At 40.4% G+C, this 25,129-nt stretch overlaps 1 protein-coding gene across 2 annotated transcripts in view; it reads left to right on the top strand.

The window, feature by feature from the left end:
• Positions 1-25,129, top strand: part of GRB10 (growth factor receptor bound protein 10) — a 148,730-nt gene that overhangs the window by 73,690 nt on the left and 49,911 nt on the right. For both annotated transcript variants that reach the window (XM_086740422.1, XM_086740423.1), the window contains exons 4-5: positions 16,365-16,581; positions 19,376-19,517. In XM_086740422.1, the coding sequence (XP_086596548.1) occupies positions 16,365-16,581; positions 19,376-19,517 (359 nt within the window). The remainder of the gene's footprint in view (positions 1-16,364; positions 16,582-19,375; positions 19,518-25,129) is intronic.

The following is a 25,129-nucleotide window of genomic DNA, read 5'->3' as shown; positions in this document are numbered from 1 at the left end:
ATGCTCCTAAGCATACATTTCTTCACATGAGCACGCAGAAGCAGCGATGGGCTCTCTGCTCCACAACCCCCCTAGCAGGAGTTGTGACGTACTTGCTGGGGTTGGCCACTGTGCTTGTGCGGAGTGGGGCAAAGAGTTAGAAGCACTCATTCTACGAAGTTGCTCTTACACGGGATGAAACAAGTCACTGTAGATGTCTATCTACGTTTTTCCCTGTCAGCAAAATTAGGATATTGCTATTGCAAAACTTTTGTCAAGTGTATGGTTGAGATCTGCTTCGTAGCGTGCAGGCTATTTTTGAAGATGAGGTCCCACTTTGTTCACAGTATTAAGTTGAGAGCCAGTTCTCAAGAGACGAAATCAAGACTGAAATGTGAACATATGTGAGATTGTGTCCTAATATATAGGGTGAACCATAGACTGTTACTTTGACGTGGTGGGTGGCCGTTCTGTAGATTAACTTGTTTGTATGCAATGTATGGCATGGAAGTGGTGAAAGATAATGCAACTTCAGGGTACTATAAATGGGCTTTTTTATGAAGGTACATAATTCTTGACTCACGGGAGGGAAGGGGTCAGTGAACTAAGCTGAAGGGTAGTTGGAGCTTCCTCTTTTGAGTGTATGAGGATTGAAATCAGAGATGGGAGCAGTGAGCAGCCTTGCAAGTTGACCTTGGAACATTTACTAAAAAGAAAAAGAAAAAGGCATTAAATGTGGGATAATGAGATAAGGGAAAACCATTTGAGGCATAAGGCATGGTGAAAAGCCATGGAGTTTCTTTAAGATGGTTTTAGTATGTAGCTGAAGTGAAACTACTGAAAGAGATGTAATTAATTTTCATTACAGTAGGAGCCGAGATGTCTACTAATACAGTATTTATGTTTGTGGTAATATCTTTCCACCATTGTGTATCTCTATAAACCTTCTGTTTAAAACACTGACCAAACAAAGCAAAACAAAAAAAACCTCTCAACCCTCCCTCTGTACGGCAATAGTGCCGAGCTGTTTGTGCCAGGATACGTGTCTCCTGCTGCGTTAGGCTGGTGAAATACAAAACAGAGAGATCTCTTTCTGAAGACCAAGTTTAGAGATGAATCTGGCAGATTGTTGGCTCCAAGGCAAATTGAGACTATTGGGAGGAAATTTGTTGAAGGCAGGACTCGGGTGAATGCCTCCTTTCTTACAGTGAGGGTGTTTGAGCAAGAGGACTTGGTGATCGCGGCGCTGATGACTTTGCCCTGAAAAATAGATGTCCTTTCAAGTAGGCTGTTCTCAGACCATTTACATTCCCCAGGGTCTGGTGTCTCCCAGGGGTTTGGTGGTACAGCTGTGCTGGCACACTTCCTAATGTACTTGTAATAGCAAAAAAACACTTTCCCCGAAGGAAGTTTATTCTGGTTTGACAACTGAAATGAAATGCAGCAGTGAAAGCATTCTTAGACACTTACACCGGGCTAGAAATACAGATATTTTAAGAGGAAAAACAGTTGAAATGTGGAGTCATTTCTACTCAACTGGTTGTGAGGAAGCTTTCCTTCTATTTCAGGCAAACATGCAGACCTATATAGAGTGAGGACAGTGAATTCAAGAGGCTAACGTTGAGTGTTGCTTGTGTCTCAGCTCCAGCCTGCAATTAGTCCATTTTGTTGTTTGTGCCATACAAACGTAGGAAGGCTCAGCCCCCCACACCATCAAATCTGACACAGAAGGGATAGAGAAGAAACGCTTTTGTACGGTTAAGTTGATGGTTTCAAATCTGTGAGGTGGAAGAGAGATTTTTAGTGCCATGGGTTAAATAGCTTTCAAATAGGCTTGGAAGAAACTTAGGGGTTGATCTGTCCCCAAAACTTCTATGGATATAGCATGGCCAGTATAGGTTTGTGATCTGTTTACCATATTTTATACTTGTAATGGGTCCTTGCAATATAGATTCAGTTGTCCAGGAAAGATGCTGCTGTTTAGCATATCTCACTTTATCCATTGACCTGATAGAAGCAGTGTGAGTGCTTTTCATGCATTAATGAATGCCTGCCTGAAAAACATAAGTCAAAATACTTGACACGTCTCATGGAGGCATCTAGATGACTTCAAGATGCATTTTACTGAGAGCACATGGGAAGAGCAAGTCTTCTAGTGCATCCTCCATTTTGGAGCCCTCCAGCAGACAGACTGGCTAATGAGGACAGAATTGAGGGATGTTGTTGACAGAGAGGACACTGTAGAGGTTAATATGGCAGAAGAGAGCATAAGTGGCTCTCAATGAAATGGTACCCCCTGTGGTGAAAGACAGTAAGAATCTGAAAGTCAAGTACAAAAGCAAGTGTTGCTCTTCAGCTAATGCAAGATAACTCTCAAAATTAGTTCACTGGAAGTTGAAAGGAAGCCCATGTGGGATGTCCGCTCTGGAGGACTGTTGGGGATGGAGAAAACTTTGAAGTGAGTTCTAGTGCTTTACATCGTGGAGAAGCTCTTAGTGCAGGTCTTTCCTGTTCTCAAGCCATATGTTGGGTGTTATCCATTTTGTGATTAGAATTAAGGATGTATAGGTGCATAAACACATCAGAAAACAGAAAGAACTTTCATTTATTTTTTACTACTGAAACTTTAAAGTATTTTTAGGGAACTGTACATTCTGATGTTACACTGTGGCTGCTGTGGCTTGTGCTTTAAGCCGTATATTTGTCAAATAAGGAAACAAGGTCTGTACTTGTTTGTTCCTTTTGCTAGTCAGATGGTCCTCAAGTTCATCAAAGAAAAGACTGAGAAACATAAATGAAAATATGTTGTCATTCCAAAGATAATTATTTCAATTTTTTTAAAGATGAGTAAAATAGCGAAAGATAATCCTGTAATGTTGCATTATTTATGGTGTTTGTAGCTTTGAAAAATCTTGTGGTGTTAAAACTATCCCAAAATGAACCAGAACAGTACACTTCCGTAACTCTAATTTCTTACATTGTCTGTAAAGCAGATATACTAAGCTTGGGGCTTCTATTAAGCTCGCATAATAAGAGGAGGGAGGAAAAAAAAAAAATGATAGCTTAATAAAACAAACAAAATCTGTAGAAAAACAACTCTGTTGTAATTTGATGTCAGTTCTGCAGTAAAATTTTTCTCCACAGTGCAGCATTGTAACAATAAACCTCAGTCATCACTGTCTTTGAACTTATCTGACTGTGATAAGCAGCACAGTATTTATTTCTGCCTTTATGTAAACACTGTGCTGCAAGTTGTTCACGACGGCACTTCAGCATGGCAAGCTGTGTCATGTGAGGATACTTTAGAAATGCATAATTTCAAAGCAGCTGACATTCTTGCACTGAGGGTGAAGAAGGTTGCAGTACTTTTCTTAAAGCCAAGAAGCTTCAAGGGGAAGATCAATCTAAATTTTCAAATTTATTTAAGTCTTATTGTGCCCATAAAAAAGGACAAGATTCTGTCAAGCTAGTTGTATTTTCAGCTGAAAAGCCCCAGACTTAAATGGAGCAAACCAGCTAAGCAAAAAAAAAAAATCAAAAAATAGCCTGAGATGTAGCTAAATTTAGAGTTCTTAACAGCAAGCAGCTGCTTAAGTAATTAAAGTATATAAGGTGCTACTGACCAAAGCAATTAGTATGTAATTTCATTAATGTATTAGGATTGCAGCAACAATATTTAAGTCTTTCTATCCAAATCAAGATTGCGGGCAATTTGTGACATGTACAACAGGAGGTTAGCGGCAGCGCGGTGTTACGGGATGCTACAGCACCACTGTCTGAGCAGATCTGTAACTGCGCAAGAACATGGCTTAAGCTGGCTGTGTGTCTTGTTACGACTCCTCGTGGGTATGCGTTCTTTGCATGTTTACATATACATGCACTTGTAAATTTTTATAAGCTTGCATGTTTGTAAGTTTATATATTAAAAAAGGCTTCATGGGGGCTGCTGTTTTTTTTTGTTTATTTTTGCAATTCATTTATGAGCTTGCTACTTATTCAACAGCAAAAGAGAATTACTCTTTTTGTGTATGTTTTTTGTGGTTTATCCTTAAGTGGTTGAAAAATTCTGGAGAGCTCAGGCACAGTAAAATATTCCAAGTCCCTCTGAAATCTGAAGTGCTGCAGATGATGGGTTTCTAAACTACGAGGTCTGCAACTCAAAGACAAGGGGATGGTGTGCCCAGTGACTACAGTTAGGTAGCTTCTGGCCTCAAGAATAACCATAAATATTCTTCAGAAGATGACAATAAGTTTTAGAGACTAGATAGAAGAAAATACACATCGGAGAGTGAATCTGGAATACGCTAAAGTCCCAGTACAGGTGACGTCCAAGGCTAAGGTAGCATCACTGAAGAATCATTCAGTCAGGTAACCAAAGCAGAGAAAGCTTGCTGCTGGGACATCAGTGGGTATTACTACCACAGTGGCTCACTTGCAGTTGCTGACGTTGTTAAAAAGCCATTGAGATAAGTCCTTCAAAGCGCTAAGGCTTCACAGTGATGCTTCTGGCCTACCTTAAGCTCTGTCCCGCTCACGCATTGCCTCTTTCTAGGTCCAAGGCTTTCTAGGTCTATAAATATGTGGGTGTGCTTTTGGCAGAAGAACCAGTCTTCTCTGCTTTTCTGGGCTGTATTTCAGATGCGAGATGGAGCAAGGTGTGTGCGTTGTCTCACCTCTTGCAAACACTGAACCTGCACCCGCAGGTTTTTGGGGCATCTTTCCTAAGAGGAAGTGAGTGTTTTCAGGAGGTGCAGTGCAGGATGTCAGGGTCGTACAGGCTTATTTGAGTGTACCAACAACATCCTTGTCACACGTGGTGAAGGAAATGGAGACTGCCTTGTAAGAAGCAACTGTTAACAGAGTACCCTTGGGGGGAGATGTCTTGTCTCCTGCTTCCAGCTTTGTTTTGTGGGCGTGCAAGGAGGCAAGCCTAAGCAGGAGCTTGGAGTCCCTACCCACAGCCTGGTGAAAATCGACCTGGCAGAGAAGAGTAGGCTGGCTTCCCAAAATCATGGGGTACCCTGAGTACCCAAACCAGGAGTGTACACACCTTGTAAAATCAGGCCATTTGGTTTTGACTCGTGTCAAGCTGTGCTGAATCTTCTGCATAGCACACCAGCGGCTTTTGCTTTTGAGTGAACCCTATCCTAACTTATTTTAACTGGCGCAGCTTGCCTGCGAGATGTTAAATGGCAAAGGTCCACATTTTGAGTAGCTGATTTAAAAAATAAACTTGATTTGGTAAGTCTAGAAGAAACTTAACTACATTTCCATTTTTCTTAGGCCTAGATAAATAATATAGACCAATAACTGGTGTCATTGTTTTTCATTGAAGATTTGAACTGTAAATTCAGATTACTTTTTCTTTTGTTTTGTTGCTGGTCTTAGGTGATTGACTGCAATGGTTTGGCGCTTTTTTTTTCCCCAGGGTTTGGCTTTTCAGTTGTGTTTTGGTTTGGGTTTTTTTGCTGTTATGATTTGGTTGTTGGTTTGTGAGTTTTTTCTTAAAAAAAAATTGGCTAACAGGATCTCTTGGAGTCAGCATAGTCACAGTGGAGGGAAGTGTCGCGGAGCTGTTATAAATGACTGGTTTCTGCCTCAGCGGTGTGGGGTACGGACGCCTTCAGCGGTGGCTCCATGCCGCCATTTGGGATGTGACTGCAGCAATATGCTCTGCCATCTGGGGATCCGTGCAGCAGGACTGTGGCATTCCCTTCTCGCGCAGCGGAGGTTTGCACTTCCTTACGGCAGTGATTCCTCACAAATTATCCACCCTTTGCTGGCAGGGCCAGGGGAGAGCTCCTTGTGCTGCACCCAAAAGGACTATTTGATTTTTCTGACACAACAGCTAGTCTTGTGTGAAAGGAGAGCCTGAAGCAGACAGCCGACTCAAGGACAAAGTATCTGTGTGCAGCTGAAATTAAATGCTTGCCCCAAAATGTTGTTCCCTTAGTAGGGCAAAGAAATTCAGTGAAAGCTTGTACGGATGTGCTGCTGAGGGAGTAAGAGGAGGTCTGGTGGCAGCTGCCTTCATCTGTGGAGCAAAGCTAAGGTAGGCAAGCTTGCTTGGTGTTATTTGTCAAGTGCCAAGTCAGGGGCTCTTAGGGGGCTTTTTTGATGCAATGATTCAATTCCAAACAGCTCTCCTCCAGTTTAGTCTCTTGTAGATAATTTACCAAAATAACAATTGGAGTTAATACTAAACTAGTAAAGCAACTGGTAAAGGAAGCCAAAATTATGCTGGTGTTAAAGTATTTTACTTTTTTGTGTGACTTTGGTTCTGTTAACTGAACTCGGACTAGAAGTACCTTAAGCATTAAATACTCCTGTTGTCTGCTTTGCAAGTACATGGGTCACAGTTAGGTAACTATTATGTACTGAAAACGCAATCTTTAATTAAGTTGGAGGAATAGCTGATTCATTAATTGCCATGTGCAACTTTTGGAACTTGTGTTACATCCTCCTAAACATGCTCTCTAAGCCTGCAATAGACCTGTTGAAAGCAAATTTTAAAACTCATGGTTTAAAGTTAGTAGGATTAAAGGTTAGTCCAGGTATCAAGTGATGAGGTACACACCTAATTTAATCATAATAATGTTTCAGCATCAGCTCTGAGGACCCATCACTTCCTGAAGAGAAACGCTAATGGACTTTTTGTATTAATCCAACCACTTCTCACTTGAAAGCTTTATTTAAGTTGTTGCAGACTGGCTTTGAAATGAAACCCCTGATGCAAGAGGCCTGGGGTTTGCTGCCTGCCTTCCTCGAGCAGGAGGAAGATGCGCTCACCAGGCAGCTGGTGGCACTGGTGCTGGAGCAGGCAGGATGTTAAAAGCTTTGGCTGGAGCTACACAGCAGCACGTTAGGAAGTTATGTACGATATTTCCTGGAGCAGGGATAAAACTTGGGCTTTCTTGGCAAGGACGGGAGGGACTAATCCTTGCAGTGGTACTTATATCGATTTGTGAGGATTGTTCAACTGGGATTATTCAGTTAGGTATTATGATGTTTAACCAGGGAGGGAGAACACAGGTTCCCTAAAGGAAACCAATAGATGCTTTGACTGTGGTTTTTAACTTTACCTTTAATAGCTTTAGACTTGTAAGACATGTGGTAGCTCTTCTCATCTATTTGAATTTTTAACTCCTTTTTCAACTCTGACTTGTCTAGTAGTGTTGTTTATTTGTGTATATTTGATTTGCAGTTTTATTATTTTTTTTTCTCTGACGTGGACAATAAGAAAAAGATACCTAAGTAAAGCCTTAGAGAAGCATTATGAGTAGAAATGTATATATAGGAAATAGTAGAATAAATTTTGAAAAATACTGATTTTCATTCATGTAAGCATAAGGAAAACAAAGCTTTTTATTCCATTTCTTTAATGTAGAAGTGTGTAATCTTAGTAAATATGCAACTAAACCTGACCTTTGCTGTGTCAAATTGAAGCTTTCACTGACACAGGATATCCTCTTAAAGCCACGCACCTGTAAAGATGACTGTCTAATATAAGATGCAGTCTGCCAAGCACTTACCCTGTGGCCAGCAGACGGTATCGCAGTTCATCTGTCCGTTGCCATCCAACGTTGTGCTTCCCAAGTTCTGACTTAATGGCTCAGTTGCTTAACACAATTTTCCCCATTATCTGCAAAGTGGATTTTCTGTTTGGTTTTGTGTGGGCTGCACAGGCCAGGAGCTGTTCTGCTGCTCAGGTGTTACCCTAACCATGTCCTCTTGAAGGATGAGCGACTGTCTTTAATCATCATTTTGGGATGTACTGCCAGAGCTTTCCTTCCCGGTTTTGCTATAGAGGTCTTGCACCAAGATTGAGGCATCCAGTTAACTTTACCAGGAAGGTAAGACTTGAATAGAGAATATCTGGGTCAGTCAGTCAGTCTGTCTGTGTCTCTTACATTCACTCATGCTCACCCTCTTTTTCTTTTCTTTTTTTGTTCTGAGTAAAGAAAGGGACACAATAAGGCTACAGGTGTATGACTATTCCTTGCACAATTACGACTTAAGCTTCAGGTTTCCCTCTGTTTATATCTCCTTTTGAGTCAGGAAAATCAGTCTGACCTGCTCACCCTGTGGCATATGGCATCCTTCACTGATGCAACCACTCCGTTCTCCGTGAGGGTTTTTTGAGGATTAGCGTACTCCAACCCCAGGTTTGGCCTTGGAAAGAACACTCTATTCTGCCCTCTGTGGTGCTGCTTCTCTCCTCTATCAGTGTTATTTTCTGTCCTCTGGGTAACTGAGGCTGTTTTGGGTTTTCTTCTTGATAAACCCAACCAAACAAATTATTTCCTTGTAAGGTCTTTCTCAGTCTTTTTCTTGAACTAATGAACTAAAAGTAGGTTGCATGAGAAAATGATACAGGGAAACCACTGAACCTAGTGTTCACAGAAGAAAGCTACAGATGTTACTAGTTTCTTGAAAACGAATCTTCTGACTGGATTTTGTAATCAACACAGCGATGACAATTTCCCAGAGGTCTACTTAACCTCAAATTCTGCTTTAAGTGATCTATTTACTCAGTATTTACTGTACAGCAGTGGTTCTGCAAGCACTGGCCTGCAAAGAGGGATTTGAAAGGCTGGCTGGTAATTGCTGTTATCAGGAGCTCTGCCATCAGCGAGGGCTGGACAAGGGTGTGTGGTGTGCTCATCCAACACGAGCTGGGCGGTCCCAGTGTCTGTGCAGTCACACAGAATCAACTGGTGCCCTATTTGACTCTGGGTTCAAACTTTGACCTGATGCTTCTTTTAGGAATCTATACTTTTTTTCTGACTTTTTTTTTTTTTTAAAGCTGCACATTTCCTACTACAAAATGAGTATCGGGACATTTGAATCCCAACTCTATGTTCTCTGAATGCATTGTGGTGATCTGGAAAGGGAACTGGCCATAACTTACATATTTTATCTTAGCTCTTATAGTTACAATAAACCTGGTATGTGTATGCATAATCAGCATTCTAGATGTTTTAGACATTTTCCTTGGGTTTCAAACCCCTCTCTCATAGCAATGCCATTAGTGATTCAACACCTGTGTGTGCCTTAGAGTAAAGCGAGGGCTCAGTGGCGGTGGTGGTGATGACAGCCACGTACAGCAATCATCTGTCGAGGCGACCAGTGTCTGTCCACTCTACAGAAGGACCAATGTGACTCTATGTTTCTTGAGTTAGAAATGGGAACATGCACACTGGGAGATGCTTCTGAATGTTGTCTGTGAATAATTACAGCGTCATCAAAGGACGTAACAGTTAAAATCTTCTTCAGAGATGGGCTTTACCTTAGCTTAGCTCTGGAATTAAACAAACAAACCCTCCTTATCCACGCCCCTCCCCCCAGATGCCTAGCTTTCATCATCATTAGTCTTTATGATGTCAAGTGTTAGGTGTGTGGACTGGACAAGAACTGAATTTTCCATTTTTTAACCCTCCATTTTTTTCCATCAGAATTCCTCAAACTCGTTTTATGTGGTAAGGAGTAGTCCAAGGGTATAACTTCTATTCTTCCTGCTGTAGGGCACCTATAGCTAGTTGCTCCTGTTACTCATTAACACTTTGATTTTTTGACTAACACCTTTCGTATGTAGCTTATGCCTATAGTTGTTACGTAGCAACGTTAATTCTGTTCAATTCAGTTTGTGTCTTCTATTTAAATAAATCTATAATGTGTGTTTTAAGAATGTTTCTGGAGTCCAACCGTGAACCTTTAGTTAAGAGTATTTATACCGTAAATTTTCTCTAGCACCTGTAATTAATGTACATACATTTGGTGTTAGCTATCCAGAAATTAGAGTAGATGCATGTGGAATTTAAAAATTACCCAGAAAATAGTGGAGCAGGTAAAAGTTCCCTGTTAACTTCTCTGTGTGGCATTTCAGTGCCCTCAAAGAGTGTAGATGCCTATCTCAATTTCATGCTCTTTTACCGAGCAGCATCTCTTCTTCTTGCACTTCTATCCATGGCATGGTCTATATAGCATTTTGTCTATATAGCATGTGACATTTTGTAGGCCAGCAACTATAGTTACAGTACAACGTAGAGGATTTCACTTCAGCTGATGAACGTTAGAAGGTAAAGGAAATGACTCTTTAGTACAGAGTCCCATAAGGGGACTTCTAGGGTGCATGAAGTTCTGGAGGTTTGGGGTTCAGGCTTGGCAATTTTAATTCAGAATGTAAACGCTCTGATCTTGGTAATATCTGTAGGAGATGAAGATGGATTTGTGTCTTCTGCTTTCACTGTAAAAACACCCTCCAGCCTTCTAATGTTCAACCAAGGCAATCTTGGTATTTTTATAATTGGATCCAGCAGCAGACCTAGAGGATAACGTGAAAGTGTATGGTTTGCAAATGTTTTTCATATTGTCTTTTTATTTCTTGAGCAAAACTGCCTTCTGTATGTAGTTTTTAATAAAGTAGGAGAGAGAGATTGCATGGAATTGGCGCAGGTATTGGGAACTGGAGGTTGTCATTCTGCTGCAGCACGGCTGTGGAGGTCTCTGGGGTTTTAAAGGACGTTGTGAGAAATCTGCTTGGTATCATCCACCTTCTGTTGCACGTGTGTCTCAGAGGTGTAGCAGCTGCCAAGTCCTAAAAGCATGCAACTGTAGGAGGGCTGTAGGTAACTCTTTCACTGTACAAGAAAAGCAAGTCTAAATAGGCAACTGATGCCTGCGGCATTAGTGGGAGCTGAAACGGGCTATGGAGGGAGATGAGACGTTTGTGTAAATGCAGCAAATGAAGTTACAAGAAGGGAACAGAGGAATATCAGTGTTATCTAGAGTGGACTTTTTTTTGTGTGTCATTACGACTGTATGTTGTCAGCAATGGTATGTTTTCAAAAAGGTTTAGTGATAGGAATTTCTGAAAAGTCCTGTCAAAACAAGATTTGAATGTGGCAGTGGTGGGGCATGCTCTAGTGCTCCTTAAAAAGGAGTTGTCTTGTAAAAGGACTTTGCATGCACATCTCACTGTGGTAATCCTTACCTGGGTGGCTGTTTCTGGTCATAAAACATGAGATTTCCACAATATCAAAAACCTTGCGAAAAATACTTGTATCACCAATGTGAATCAGATTAGCTTGTATGTGGTTTTAGGAGATTAAATACAGGATGCTGAGGTGGATACCATAATATTTTAAATGTCTTTTTTTCCCCTTTTAAGTTCTGGTTAAGTCCTTCTGTTCATTTTAATGTAGATATATTTTTGCTGTATTACCTACCTATAGTTTGCATAGTGTGACACTGGATCATCAGTGGGGGATGCTAGGGTATATGCATTCCTATGTTCCTTTTCTTTTGCTGTTTCCGTCTGTCTTTCTGAGGGTTAATTAATGTGTGTGGGAGGGCCTGCTAACCGCTTTGATATCATCCTCCTCTGAGCTAAACCTGAGTGAAATCTTACATTAGTTCTATCTTAGCTTCTTTTTCTTTGTCAAGCAGGATCTTGAGTGTCCTGCACTGAAACTCGATTTAGGGAACTGATTCGCAGAGTTAGGCTGTGAAATAGGAAGAGGTGATCAATCAGCAGCTGCCTTACTGTAATACCAAACATCTGTTTAGATACATGCTGTTAGACTTCATATAGTATCAGACTTACTTCCCTGGTGACAGAAAAGTGGTACAGCGTTTTAAAAAATCTTCTGCTGAGTTCCTAGTAGCACTTGCATCAGTCTTCCCTGTGAACTCACTGGTATGAGGAATAATACTGGAGAATTAAATTCTGAAATGAGCAAACAAAATGGAAATTACAGTTTTTAAAAGCCTCTTAAATCACAGCTCACTTAAGTCTGTGATGATTTTCGTAGTATTCCGTATGAACTGCAAGCCATATGTAAAAGGAGAGGGTGTTTGCTGGACTGCCATTTAGAGACATGAAATGCAACCTGATCTGTAGTCAGAAGTGGAGATCCTTTCCATGTTCAGCTTTTTCTCAGTAAACAGAATTTCTGCAGTGCAGTGAGCCCCTTGACAGCTGTGGAAATACCTGCTTTCTTTGGGAAGCTGGCACAGATGAAGCTGAGCATGGCTCATTTCAGCTTCGGAATAAGCAGGATCTTGCTTAGTCCTGTTAGCTAAGCTTGACATGTCAAGGCCAGCAACCAAAATAATTAAATAAATTAGGATCTAGGGGATAGAGAAGGGCTAGAAGCAGAAAGACAAGCGGGACATGGGTTCTTTCCTTGAATTGAACTTTTAAATTTTTTCTAGTAATTGAAATAATGATTTACTTTACTGAAAATTTTACTTGCAACATCCAATGGAGCTGGTTTCTGAACAAAGCCAAAGTTTAACAAGTTGTGGGCAAAGGAGCAAAATGAAGTTCAAACAGCTGCCAGCGTGTGCACTTTGCTTCTAGTTTGGGAAGGAACATTGCTCGCAGACATACCAAGTATTTTCTTATGGTATAAGAAGTCTACAAAACTGGCAGTACCCATCCACCACCAGAAGTATGTCAGAGCTGGGTTTTGCCAGTGTTTTCCTTTAAAAATGACTTTCAAAAGCAAAAGGCTGCTTGTGTGTTTGTGCATGGAAGTGATAAACTAGCCTCTATGCAGCTCAACTGAGAGAGAGAAAAAAACCAGATGTCAATATCCACTTTTATACTCTTTGATTCTATGGCAGAATTCAGTGTGGATTAAGAAAATAGCCTTTAGTATCCCTGGAAGCATATGCCTGCAAGATAACTGGAGAGCTGGAGGCTCCTCGATTACCTGCAGCTCTGCCTTCTATAGCCTACAAAAGTGGTTCTTCCAGGTCAGTCACAGAATTTGTGTGCGCATACTCAGAGGACCAGCATGATGCCATAGTGGCTCAAAGCACATGATAGGCAATTTTTGCTCTTAACTAGCAAGCCTCCTCAAAAATCAGTTTTTCAGTTTTTTGGTTTTTTTTTTCATGAAGGATGATTTTGATAGAGATTGGATCTTACTGGTTGGTAGAGAAAGATACTTTAAAGGATTTTACTCTATATGACATTTCATTCTGAATAGCATACCTGCAAATGGTTAAAGTGGCTTAAAAATCCCATGGATGACTGACTTGATTTTTATTTAGTTAAGCTCTGTAAAGGGCTATCACAAGTAGCATACTGGATTACTTGGCAGGCTGAGACATCTGCTGGCACTTCCAAGGTAGGCTACGGCAGTGCAACATGCTGAAATCTCTCCAAAATGTAATGGTACTTACTAGTAAATGCTATTGTATAGAGATGAAACTGTATGAAATTCAAGATTGTAGGCTTTGTCTTCAAAAAGCTTAAGGATCTGGGCTCCTGCAAAAATTTTATAGCAAGACTGAGGGCTATTATTAGCAGTGCTGCACCCGCCAAGAAAAGGAGCTGACAGAAGAGTGAAACCAGATTCTGGACTTCAGTGCAACATATTTTTAAGAAAACTCTATATGCACCTCATCAGTGCCTGTCCTACTGGAAATTGAATTTAGGTGTGTAACTGATACGCTTAAAAGCCTGCTAATGGTAATTCAGTGCTTTAAACTGTGTACTTGGTTTGCTTGGTCTTTGGCATGAAGTGCCTCATTTAATACATATTAAACTTCATATTACACCTTTGTGCCTATTTGATTATTCAGAGGTAGCTTGAGCTGACTCTTAATCATTCCTCCCATGTTACAGACATCTGAAAACTTAATGAACTTGCACGCTAGTAGCTTTGTCTAAATTGCTAATAAACTAGCACCCTCAGAGACCAAGCTGTACGGTGTACAGAATGTCCACCTTGACTTTCTTCCCTTTCTGCTTTTCACCCTGCTAAATGATTTCTGTTAGTTGCTGTAATTTACTCTGTGACTCTGCATCCAGGGTGTGTCTTTTACATCTCCTTCATCTAACCCCTAAGCTTTTACTTGACAGCCATCTGACACTCGACAGCTCAGTCTCTTGGTACTTCAGATGAATGATAAAATTCAAAAGCCTTGTAATTCAGCCTCTCTCTCTTTATAATCCTACTCCTGTGGTTGTGATTGCTCAAGAACTGTTTTTGATATATCCTTTCCAAATAGGATAAGAATCTGGAGGATGGAATGAAATTTAAATTGCAACTCTGTCTTGAGATCCCTAAAAATAGCAGGAAAATTATTGTAGACTTTGTCCAAGCAAAGCAAAGTCTAGATTATTGAAAATGTACGAACTACCTAACAGATAGAGAAGATGGTGTAGCCTAGTGAAGGTGAGTCTTAGTAACACGGTAGTAGCTCTTAAGTACAGAGACTGAGGGAAATAACCATAAAGAAATGAAAGAAAGAACCCTGTTTGTGAGTTGATGGGGAGGTTTTTTGGTATTTTTTTAAACACATGTTCAAACCTAGAAATACTGTGAGTACATTTTCAGGTGAAGGCTAAGTGGCTTTTACTTTAGTAAAGAGCCTACCAAATTTCAGTAAGGAACATAGTATTTCAAGTCATTAAACAGAGCTCAGGTACATGACCAGCATCTATTTTAATTCTGAGTGGATCTTTGGTTCATCCAACATTGACAGCTGGGGTCATCAGCGTCCAAAACAATTACCATGTAAATGCTACGTTCAGATCCTGTTATGGTTATTGAGGCATGTTGGTGGCGGACAGAAATGGAGTGATACTGGTTTGGATTATATCCTCAAGAAAAGTGATACACAGAATCATATAGGGTTGGAAGGGACCTTCAAAGGTCATCTAGTCCAACCCCCCTGCAAGGAGCAGGGACATCCGCAACTAGATCAGGTTGCTCAGAGCCTCATCCAACCTGACCTTGAATGTTTCCAGGGATGGGGCATCTACCCCCTCTCTGGGCAACCTGTTCCAGTGTTCTACAACCCTCAGTGTAAAAAATTTTTTCCTAATATCTAATCTGAATCTACCTCCCTCTATTTTAAAACCATTACCCCTCATCCTATCACAAAAGGCCCTATGGAACAGTCTCTCCCCATCTTTCTTGTAGGCCCCCTTGAGGTACTGGAGGACCACTATAAAGTCTCCCTGGAGCCCCCTCTTCTCCAGGCTGAACAGTCCCAACTTTCTCAGCCTGTCCTCATAGGAGAGGTGCTCCAAAAAAAAAAAAATCGTTTATGGTATCTCAAAGAAAGTACTGTAATTGGTCACAAGCTGGATAGCTGCTCCTGGTGGTTCATTTACCTAGAAAAGATGGCAAAAGAATGGATATCAGAAAATATTTGGGGTGAAAAACATATTTTAGCTGCATAGCACTCTGTAAATATTTGCTGGCTCCATTGCTTGGCTCTAGTTTCCATCCGTGTCATGAAGACTTCTGTGAGATACTGCAGGCAGCAGTGGTATATTTTACCTGGCCAATTGATACAGCTAGAAAATAAGGGCACATTTTTGGACGCACGAAGTTGTGTTTGGTCTGAAGTAGCTGTTCAAGCAGTGGCTGTGCAGTAACTAGAAGCAGATACCCATGTGTGTGTTCGTCAGCCCTGCTGAACTCCTGATAGGGAGTGATGTAACTTGTGGCTGGGGAATAATTACAGTACTCTGCAATAGGAGTTCAGAGAGTGGTTAGTGCAAAGGGCTCGCAGAGTTCTGTTGTCTTGCAGAGTAATTATGATCGTTAAGGAGGAACGAATGAGCACAAGTTACTTATTTACTGTGAGGTAAGGTGGCGTATATAGAAAGGTTTGTGCGCTTTTAGGGACTGATGTTCCTCCAACCACCCACACCACATCCCTGGTTGATTTACTTTGAGCTCTTTAAGACAGGAGTCTCTCTATCACATTGCAAGAGCAAGGATACAGATCTTTATATATAGTCTTGGCAGTAACAGTTAAAAGCTTGCATTGCCCTTCAAAATGCCATATTACAAAAATACTCAGAAATAGATGGGTTCTTAAACAAAATCTAATGATTGCTTTCCAACATGACAACAGAGGAGTGTGTCTTCCACCTATTGACTTCTGCAACACTCTCCTTTTTTTTTTTTCCTTCTAAATTATTGGATCTTGCAAAGTGTTTGTCATACTGTTTGACAATCTGAACTTGATACGTTGACAAGCTGAACTGAGGTATTTTTAAGTGATATACTTTTGAAATGTATGTCAGTTTGTGAAGTGGTGCTTCACAGTAGCATTGGCATTGTTAAAAATCCCACCAAATTTTGATTATATATAGTAAATACTATAGTAGAAATATTTTGCACTGTGTTAGTAGCTTTTCACCAAGGAAGACAAAATAAGTGTCCATCACTGGTTGTTATTAGCTGTGATTTTCTGCTCTAAATAAATATTTTCTGTAGTAAAAATTTGCAGTGTAAAAATATAACTATACAATTATGTGATAACTTTACTGAAACTTAATCTATCGTCTTCTCAGACTTCTTTTATCTGGCACTTCCAGACTGTTATTCTGCCTTTATTTTGTTTTTCAGATGATGATGTGGACCTAGAAGCTTTGGTAAATGACATGAATTCCTCGTTTGAAAGTTTATACTCTGCATGCAGTATGCAGTCAGAAACCACTCCGCTCCTTCAAAATGGTCAGCTCAACCGCAGTCAGCTGCCGTCCTCAGGATCTGGCGCACTGCAGCCCATGTCTCCAAGGCAGAAGGTGCAGCGGTCTCAGCCAGTGCGCATTATGGCAGTCAGGTAGGAACAAAGGACTTGCCTCCTTTTTGTTGACATTGTCTTGAACTTCAAAAGCTTCAAAAGAAATAAATTTTAAAATAGGAGATCAACTTTGGTAGGAGCCTTGCAATGTTAGACTGGACTTTTGAGTAGGAAAAAAGATGTACCGGTAGGTGAAGGATGTAAATTTCCCATGTATTTTGTAAAATGCAAAGCCATCACATTTTTACCCTTTTTAAAATCAATGTTTGTTGTACCTGAGCAGACGTGTAGAAGTGTATCATTGGTATCAGTTGGCAGAAATTATATCAATATTTCGATTTATTTCCAAACTGTTAAAAACTTTTCTCTCAGGTATGATGCCTACTGACAACTTCTTGATTTTATAAAACAGAAGAGATCATGTAGATAGATGAGGGTACATTCAGCTAGTTTTGATAGATGAAAAATACCACTCTTTGTGGAGGTTTCCTGAGCAGTCCAAGACAAACGACAAAGGACCACGTCATAGTTATTTAACTGGTCTTCTTAAAGCACTTTCAGTTCTTTCACTTGAGTGCATTATGTGAATCATTACAAAAAAAAAGAAGTCTTTAAGCTGTCTCCCTGTTGTCAGGATGAGGGCTTGAATTCAAGCTTCACATGGAATATTCTTGGTGGTGATGGGCAAGTCTAGAGATGATGCTGAGGTTCTTAAAATCTTCTTTTTAGGCAGCAGGAGGAAAGGAGCTCCTGTCAGCATGAGTAGGTAAATTACCTGAATCAGAGAGATTTGGTTTTCCTTTCCTTCTAGTTAACAATGCCTTCTCCAAAAGAAGTGGGAAGTAATAATATTAAAAGGAAAATCCCAGATGTCAGAAGGGTTGCTCCTCATTCTTTATGCTGATATATTTCCTATAGGAATGGTATTCTTAAGACAGGAATATTTTCTATATGAATGGGTAGTATGCAGTAACTGTAATACAACCAAGTCAGCTAATGATGCAATCATTTTTACAAGTATTTCACATTTAATAGGGCTGTACTAGAAAATGTACTCTCTAGGGTACTATAACAGTTGATGTTTTGTAAGTATCTTAATCAAAACACTTTATTTAAACTATTTTGGCATTTCTAAACTTAGCAACTCTTTTTTGAGAACACTGCCTTTCTGAACTCTGTACTTCCATACGTGCAAAGATGTCCTGTGTTTATCAGTAAAGGAAATAATGACAAAACTTTTATTCTGGGTTATCTAGACCCCTTTCCATAGAGGGGTATGGCTACATCTTTTTTGCAGCCAGAACAGAATGGTTGACTGTGGTAATTCTCTTAAGAGCAGAGCTTTATGTGCATATCAGTCACAAAGTAAATGAAGGGCTGCAACAGTATGGGCAAGAGCAGAATGCAGTATAGTGAATTCTCATTTTAAGAAAACCACGCTTTTTCCTAATTGCGTCGGGTCTGTAGTTCCACTTCTTATAATGGAGGTCAGTCAAAAACTTGCAATACACACTGCTATTACACGGGTGCCGATACAAGTCTGCTGGGCTGAAGAAATTTTACACCGTCCTTTGACTCCTGCGTAGGGAGGTGCACTCACAGGTAGCACCAAAAAGAAAAAAAAAAAAAAGAACCTGCTATTTATAGCAAAACCTCAAATCTGAAAGGCTCATTCGTGGAACGCCAAGGCCACTAAATTGCAGGCTAGCGTTACCTGGGGAGCAGATTTCTCCGTCGTTATTTTATCAGCCCCCCAGGTTCCGGTAGAGGCAGAGACGACAAGCGTGCCCCGAGCAGGACACCCTGCCAGGGGCAAACCCAGCAGTTGTCTCCCAGGTGGCTCTGTTAAGAAGGCTCTGCTTGCAGAAGGCGTGGGGTAAAAAAAGAGAGCAAAATGAGTTTTCAGTGTTTTGCGTTGCAAATCCAGGAGTTAGTCGATTGTCTCTGGAAGCCGCCACGGCTGCCGCTAGATGGTGCCTTCCGCAAAGGCGTTGCAGGCCCGGCTGCTGCCGAGTCACCTGGCACATCCTCCGCGGGGATCCCCCAGCAGCAGGGAGACGTAGAGCAGTCCGTCTCGTCTTACATCTTTTCAAGCTTTTCTGTGGCAACTGGCAGGCTTTAATTTTCCTTTTGTTGGTGCGGGCAGTACAGGTGTATTATAAACTGGAACTTGAAGCTCTGTTGGTCCTGCGTAGACTCATGAGGCCTACCTCAGGAGGGGCCAGCTTGTCTGAACAGTAACTGTACAGCCCACGTCAGGTGGGACCCTGTAATTGCAGTTTATTGCTCATGCTGAGTCTTTGCATTTCCATTTTTCCAGGAAATGCCAAGTTGCTTGGAGATGGAATCTGGTATTGTAATGAGGTGACAATATTGGTTTCAGTCTCCGCTTAGAGACTTCACAGGGCTACGCCTTTGTTTCCAGATCCACGTGGAATTTGGCTCCAAGTGACTGCAGTTGTGTTGTTTCACGTTGGTTTGAAAGAGCTTAACTGACTCTGGCAGACAGAGCTTAAGCTTGCAAGCTAGTTCTTAGAACAGTGAGTACAGACAGGTATTTCTGTTTGGTTTATGTGCACAGTTACCTCAGTTACTCACCCAAATAATTAAATTATAAGCAACAAAATAAGAATAGATGCCTGACTGGTAATTTTTCACTTGCAATTACCTACTTTGTCCTTGCAGTTGCGGTAGCTGTATAAGCTGTTGCTTAGAAAAAGAGTGGTTTTGATTCCTTTTCTTTAGTATCATTACTGTAAATGGTGGGGCAGGAGATCCAGGTCTAATGATGCCAGTTTGCTCCTCTTAATGCTCAGTGCTTCTGTGTTTATAGGCGTCTTCAAGAAGAAGAACAGCAATTCAGAACATCATCTTTGCCAGCCATCCCGAATCCCTTCCCAGAACTTTGTAGCCCTGCAAGCTCTCCAGTGCTGGCCCCTGGATCTTTGCCTCAGAGTCAACCTGCTAGTAAGCATGTGAGTATGGGATGAAGCTTTGGGTCCGGTCACCCGTTCGCGTTCAGACCAGCAGTGGACTATTTAATTTTGAAGGCGGAAGGAAGGATTCAGGTTAAGTAGAAACACTTGTAGGCTTTGTCTGTGAGTAGGGCAGCACTGGCCGAGAGAATGTCTTCAAACAGGCTTCAGACATTTTTTAAAAGGTTTGTAAGAATGAAGTGTAAAAGTGAAGCAAGTCTCTTTCAGATATGTGCCTGTTGTGAATGAAGCAGTAATACCTGATATCTTTTGATTTTGTTATCCAAGGTAATGAGTTACTAATTCATAAGTTGAGTTAATTAGCTTAGAATTGGAGTAGAATCTGTTCAGGTTATGCTGCATATTTTACATGCCGCAAAGACACCAAGCAGCTTTCATGAAGCCGCTCAAATAACAAAATAATGTTCTTAGAGCATGTAACTAGCCACAGCTCCTTGTAATGGGACTTAAGGGGAGAACTGTCCCACAAAAAGTTGATGGAGTGGCTCTCTGGGTTCTTGGCAGTGAAGACAGCACAGAGCAAGCTCTCATGTGGTCCAGAGTGATAACTTTAGTGACACTGCAAACAGTTTTTCTTCTCTGTCCCACTCCACTCTCTGAGAAACCATCTTGTTTTGTGTCAGTCCTTGAGCATGTTTAATGACTAAAGCTAGTCTCAAAAACTAGAGAACTAAATTTTGTAAGTTACGCTGATGTGCATGGGGATGAAGAGATGAGTTGCTCTTACTTACTGTTGGCGTAGAACACTTGTGTGCTTGAGTACCTAAAAATAAGATGATGTTCTGCATCACTGCTCAGTTAGTTTGTAAGTAGCTCCTACATCTGCTCTGACTGATAAAGGGGTTTGGGTGGACAGTTCAGCAACACGTGGTAGATCCTAATGTACACCCTTGCATCTTCTCTATTGCTTTACATTGCCCTAAACCGCTGTCTGCTTTCTTGAAAGACAGTGCATCCTCATTGGCTGTATTTCTTACATGTACAAGTAAGACAGATAACCAAATAATGTCCTAGGAAGAAACTGAGTCATCTGGTTGGGAATTTAGCAGGATCTCATCAGAGGCCTAGGTACTGGCTAAGCAGAGAAACTGTTTTGCTGGGAGAGTGCTAATCCGACTCCATCAAGACAAAACAAGGGGCAATTCTCTTCTGCCTCCTGGCATTTGCCAACAGGCCAGCAGCATGGCTGCTTCTCTGAGACAAACTGAAGTGGCTGATGAACCTGCATTTACCTTTCCAAATATTCCCCAGTATCAGGGGTTCTTTGCCTTTTAGCTTTATGTTTTACTGAAATCAACCAAGCCACCTTAAAGATTGCTCTGTAAAGTCTTAAGAATCCTGAAGTATCTGTGCATCAGTTTTCTATGGAACTTAGAAACTAGCGGTTTAACGTGAATATGAAAGTAAACAATCTTTTAGTGTATGTAAGAAGATGGCTATAAAGACAGAATTAAGGTAGAGTTTTTCCTAATTTTCACTTAAAAAAAAATTAATCTACCTAATTTTAAAATGGAAAGTTTTGGCAAGCCTTTTAAAAGCATAAAACAAAATAAGTATTTATATTGTGTAGATATGATTGCGGCTGAAGTTTTTAATCAAAGACAATCCATTATAGTGGTAAAACCTTTTAGGATACGAGGTGAGGAGATAAGCATGTTGGACAACAGTGGCTTCTTCTGTAGGTGCAGACACACTGTTCGTTTCAGTTTTTCAGCTGATTGAAGGCAGATGAGAAACACAGGCTCAGGGGGAGGGAAGGCTAGGAAAGCGTTCTTTTCCTCTCTAATGAATTGTTTTCCTCTCTTTCGTGAAGGAATAGAGGAGTAGAACTGAAAAAAACCCCTCAAGTTTTGAAGTCCTGAGGGACAAAAATAAGGAAAAAAGAGTAGGTTCTGTTTCTTCAGGAAAGAAGAAAGCACTTTTAATGCCTTACTTTTAAACATGGAGTGCTGTTGGATAACAAAATAATCTGTCTGTTAATCCTCCTCATAGCACATTAGTTTTGTTTAATCCAGTTCTAATTCCCTTCAATGGAATCTTCTAAACATCATGAGTAACTTAAGAAATGTTATACATCTTTCCAACTTCATCCCATTAAAAAATTTAAAGTTTGGGGATTGAGTAAATTATTTTAGGACATGTTCTTGCTTAGATAAATGTCCATAGATACAATATAAAGTACTGATTAACAAAATAAGGGATGAGTTAAGTTAAAGGCTGCAACAGCATGTTTTAATGGCTGGCAGTTAGTGAAAATGAGCTGTGTTTTAAGAAAAATATAAATACAACGTTAAATGCAAACCAAGGTAAATAATGATGCTCAGGTTAAGGTTCTCTACTTGCAGATTATAAACAAGGATTAAAATTGGAGATTGGAGTGAGCCATTCTGATTACATGAGATGTATGAGGTGGTAGTGACAAGTAATTCCCTTTGTACCTCTTAAGTGTTTGTGGATAAATAGGCCAATAGCAGTTCCACCTGGCAGTGCTGCAGCTCTGATCACACAGGGCATCACAGCGCACACATGGTATGGAGAAAAATGTTGCCTTTGGTCAACTCATATCTGAGGGACTTGAGAGGGACCCAGGTTAATAACTCTTAGGGGATTTCTGAAAGGAGGGTGTATTTTGTTTGCCAGCCATGTGAAAGAGTGGGGGATCACTGGGAAACTGGGATATCTGATACAACTTCATAAGAAACAAAATGTTGTATTATTCCTTGTGGGCCAACTCAGTCTTGTTTTTTAATAATTTTAAAATACATCTGCAATGATAAAACCTGGTAGTGGTTATGCAAAAAGAATGTAAAGATTCAGTTGTGTTAAACGCAGAAGAGTCTCATGTCATGTTACCAGGCCTTGGCCATAAAGAAATGCCAGCTCTGTTCATGTTTCACTACATTAAAACTTTTTCCCAGTATATTGTTCCCTGTAGGAAAAAGATGCATGACGAATGAAAGAGTGAGGATTCAAGCTTTCAGGTCATAAAGCTTGAATTATATTTGCAGCTGAAAAAAATGGATGTTGCCTTTTCTCATATGCAAAATTTTATTCACATAGCTGGAGCTTGAGATGTACATTTCTTGTTAAGATGCTTCTGATACTTCTCATTTTTTTTCATGCAGTTGTCACTGCTTTTTTTTAATAAGTGGCTCACAACGTTGTTTATGCACTGCTCTACATTTGCTTCATGCTCTTTCTTGGCTCAGCAAAGAACGGTAAAAGCAGTAAAGCAATAAAAACTAGCTGTAATAAACCTTTCTTACTTTTTTGCAGCAGATTTTTTTGTTTTCTCATGAAAACAAAGCATTTTCTTTATCTTACTCAAAAAAGTGCACGTATCAGGAGTAATTTCTTTTTATTTTAGTGTATTTTCTGAGATCTGTTGGGTAATGGTACTGATTTCACCACAGCAGTACGCCACCTCTAGCTCTGCTGCCAGTCAGGCACCGAATACTGCTTTTAAAGCTGACGGCTGCAGGAGCATACTGCAGCTGCTCCCCAGAAGACAGAACAGTGAGAAATAACTCGTCTTCTGTACTAGCACAAAACTAAAAACACGTGTAGGCAAATGGGATAATCATTTAATGGGAGCATCAATATATCAATATGCGAAGTAAAACTGGAATGTTAGGCTTGTTGAAGTCATTGCAGATTTTGGTTTTTTATTTGACTCTGGATGATCTCTAATCTAGGGAAAAAAAAGCCTAAATTAAAATATTTAGTAGATACTTTTTTTTTTTTTTAAAGCATGTAGGCAGGTTGAATAACTGACACATAGCTTAGTAGTAAAAGACTTAAAAGAGAAATAACTGAACCTTTAGGTTACGTTTCAAAGGCTATCCTGCACTGAGCAGCCGCCACTGTGGCAGGGTCTGAGCTAATGCGGTTGTGTGACCATACGCATCTGGCGTCAGAGGTTAAGAAATTATTAGTAATTAAACAGATATATGCTCTTTGGGAGTTCAGCACTATGATCCCTTGTTACAGGTCTGCAGGTTGGAACAGCAGACCTTGAGCCAAGTTTTACGGTGAGAAATGTTAGATGCCGACTTGTGGATAGCAAATGGTATGTGGTTGTACAAAAATTGGCACCACTGAAGTTTTAGTAACATAGTCAATCAGCTGGTGAGTACCTAGGCGAAAAGTACCAACTAGCTGTGCTATTGAGTCAGCAGCTACTTCAGCTACTGATGTGGTGAGCGAGACACTTCAGATATCTTGTGTTTGGAGAAAGTATGACCCTTCAAGCAGTAGCTGCCAAAAAGCTCTTAAGTTCTGGAGTCGAGAGCAACATTGTCTGTGAGCTTGGGCAGGAGGAGGCTGACAGGCGAGTAGATACTTCGTCAGTGCATGCCCAAGCATTTCCTCCTTCATCATGTGCCTCTCTGTCCTCTTAGTACCACCTGCCTGCATCTTGCCATAGAGCCTGACTGCAAGCCAGCAGAAACTTCAGCAGACCTCTGTGAGCATATAAGCACTCCCATTTTCCGTGCTGGGAAGGGCAGGTAAAGGCAGGAGGAAGAAGGACATTTTCTGAGTGACACCATGGGGCATTGCAAGGCCATTTTTTTTTTCTTGCCTCTCTCTCTGTTTTCCCCACATCTGTTTTCATAAAACACACGCACACCTACAAACACAAGATCACTCCATGTCTGAGGGGGGCAGTGATTGCAGGCTGGGAGAAGGGACAGCAGAAAGTTTTTAAAACATTGTTTTCTTAACAGGATAAATATGTTTGTCTAAGAAAAATGGAAACCAGAAAATTTCACCAAACCAAGACCAAACATTTGTCCAAAAGATTGCTAAAAACATCAGACAGCTAGGTTACCACTAATTGAAGTCCATCTTTGTGTTGCTGGTATAAACTAAGAACTGGTTGGTAACTTAGGTTATAATTTCTGGTTGTGTACAAATATTTTGGAAAAAGCATGCAATAATTACATGTAGGTCACTGCAATGCCACAGGATATTAGGCTAAAGTATCTTGTGTGAGTCAATGAAGCTTTCAACTGTAAAAATAGGGCAAATTTCTCACATCCCGCCTCTATACAGCCCAGGCAAACTTCCAAATAGCAGTTGGATGTACCAAAATTATTTACTCTTTTCTAGAAAATTAAATTCACAAATGGGTATGAATTAATGCCATTATATTTTCCAGATTTAATTACCCTTCAAGGGAACTCCTGTAAACAGACTTCTTGGTTTTAATTGTTTTAATTACATGTTATGATGCACTTTTTTTTTATTTTTCTTCCCATAAAACTTTTATATTGGCTCATTTGAAGACAAGGATGTTGATTTCTGAAAGAGAAGCTGTATAAAAACACAGACTTTTGTGTAATGAAAGCTTTATGTACTAAGTTAGATTTTGCATGTATGAGAGCAAATTTTGTACTTAGTCCTGCAGTTGAATAACCTTTAGCTACAAGACATTTTGAAAATAAATACTGACATCAAGTTGAGTGAACATGACTTGACTCTCTGAACAGGCCAAATCCTGTAGCTGGATTAGTCTGGACAGTTCCTTAGGTCCAGGTCCAGACAGTCCCTTTGGCCCAAATATAAAATACAGAGTTTCGTGGGTATCT

This window comes from Chlamydotis macqueenii, chromosome 2 (genome assembly GCF_036417535.1).
Source record: "Chlamydotis macqueenii isolate bChlMac1 chromosome 2, bChlMac1.mat, whole genome shotgun sequence".
Classification (NCBI taxonomy): Eukaryota; Metazoa; Chordata; class Aves; order Otidiformes; family Otididae; genus Chlamydotis; species Chlamydotis macqueenii.
Note: the sequence above shows the minus strand (reverse complement) of the source record. Positions and strands in the feature narration are given on the sequence as shown.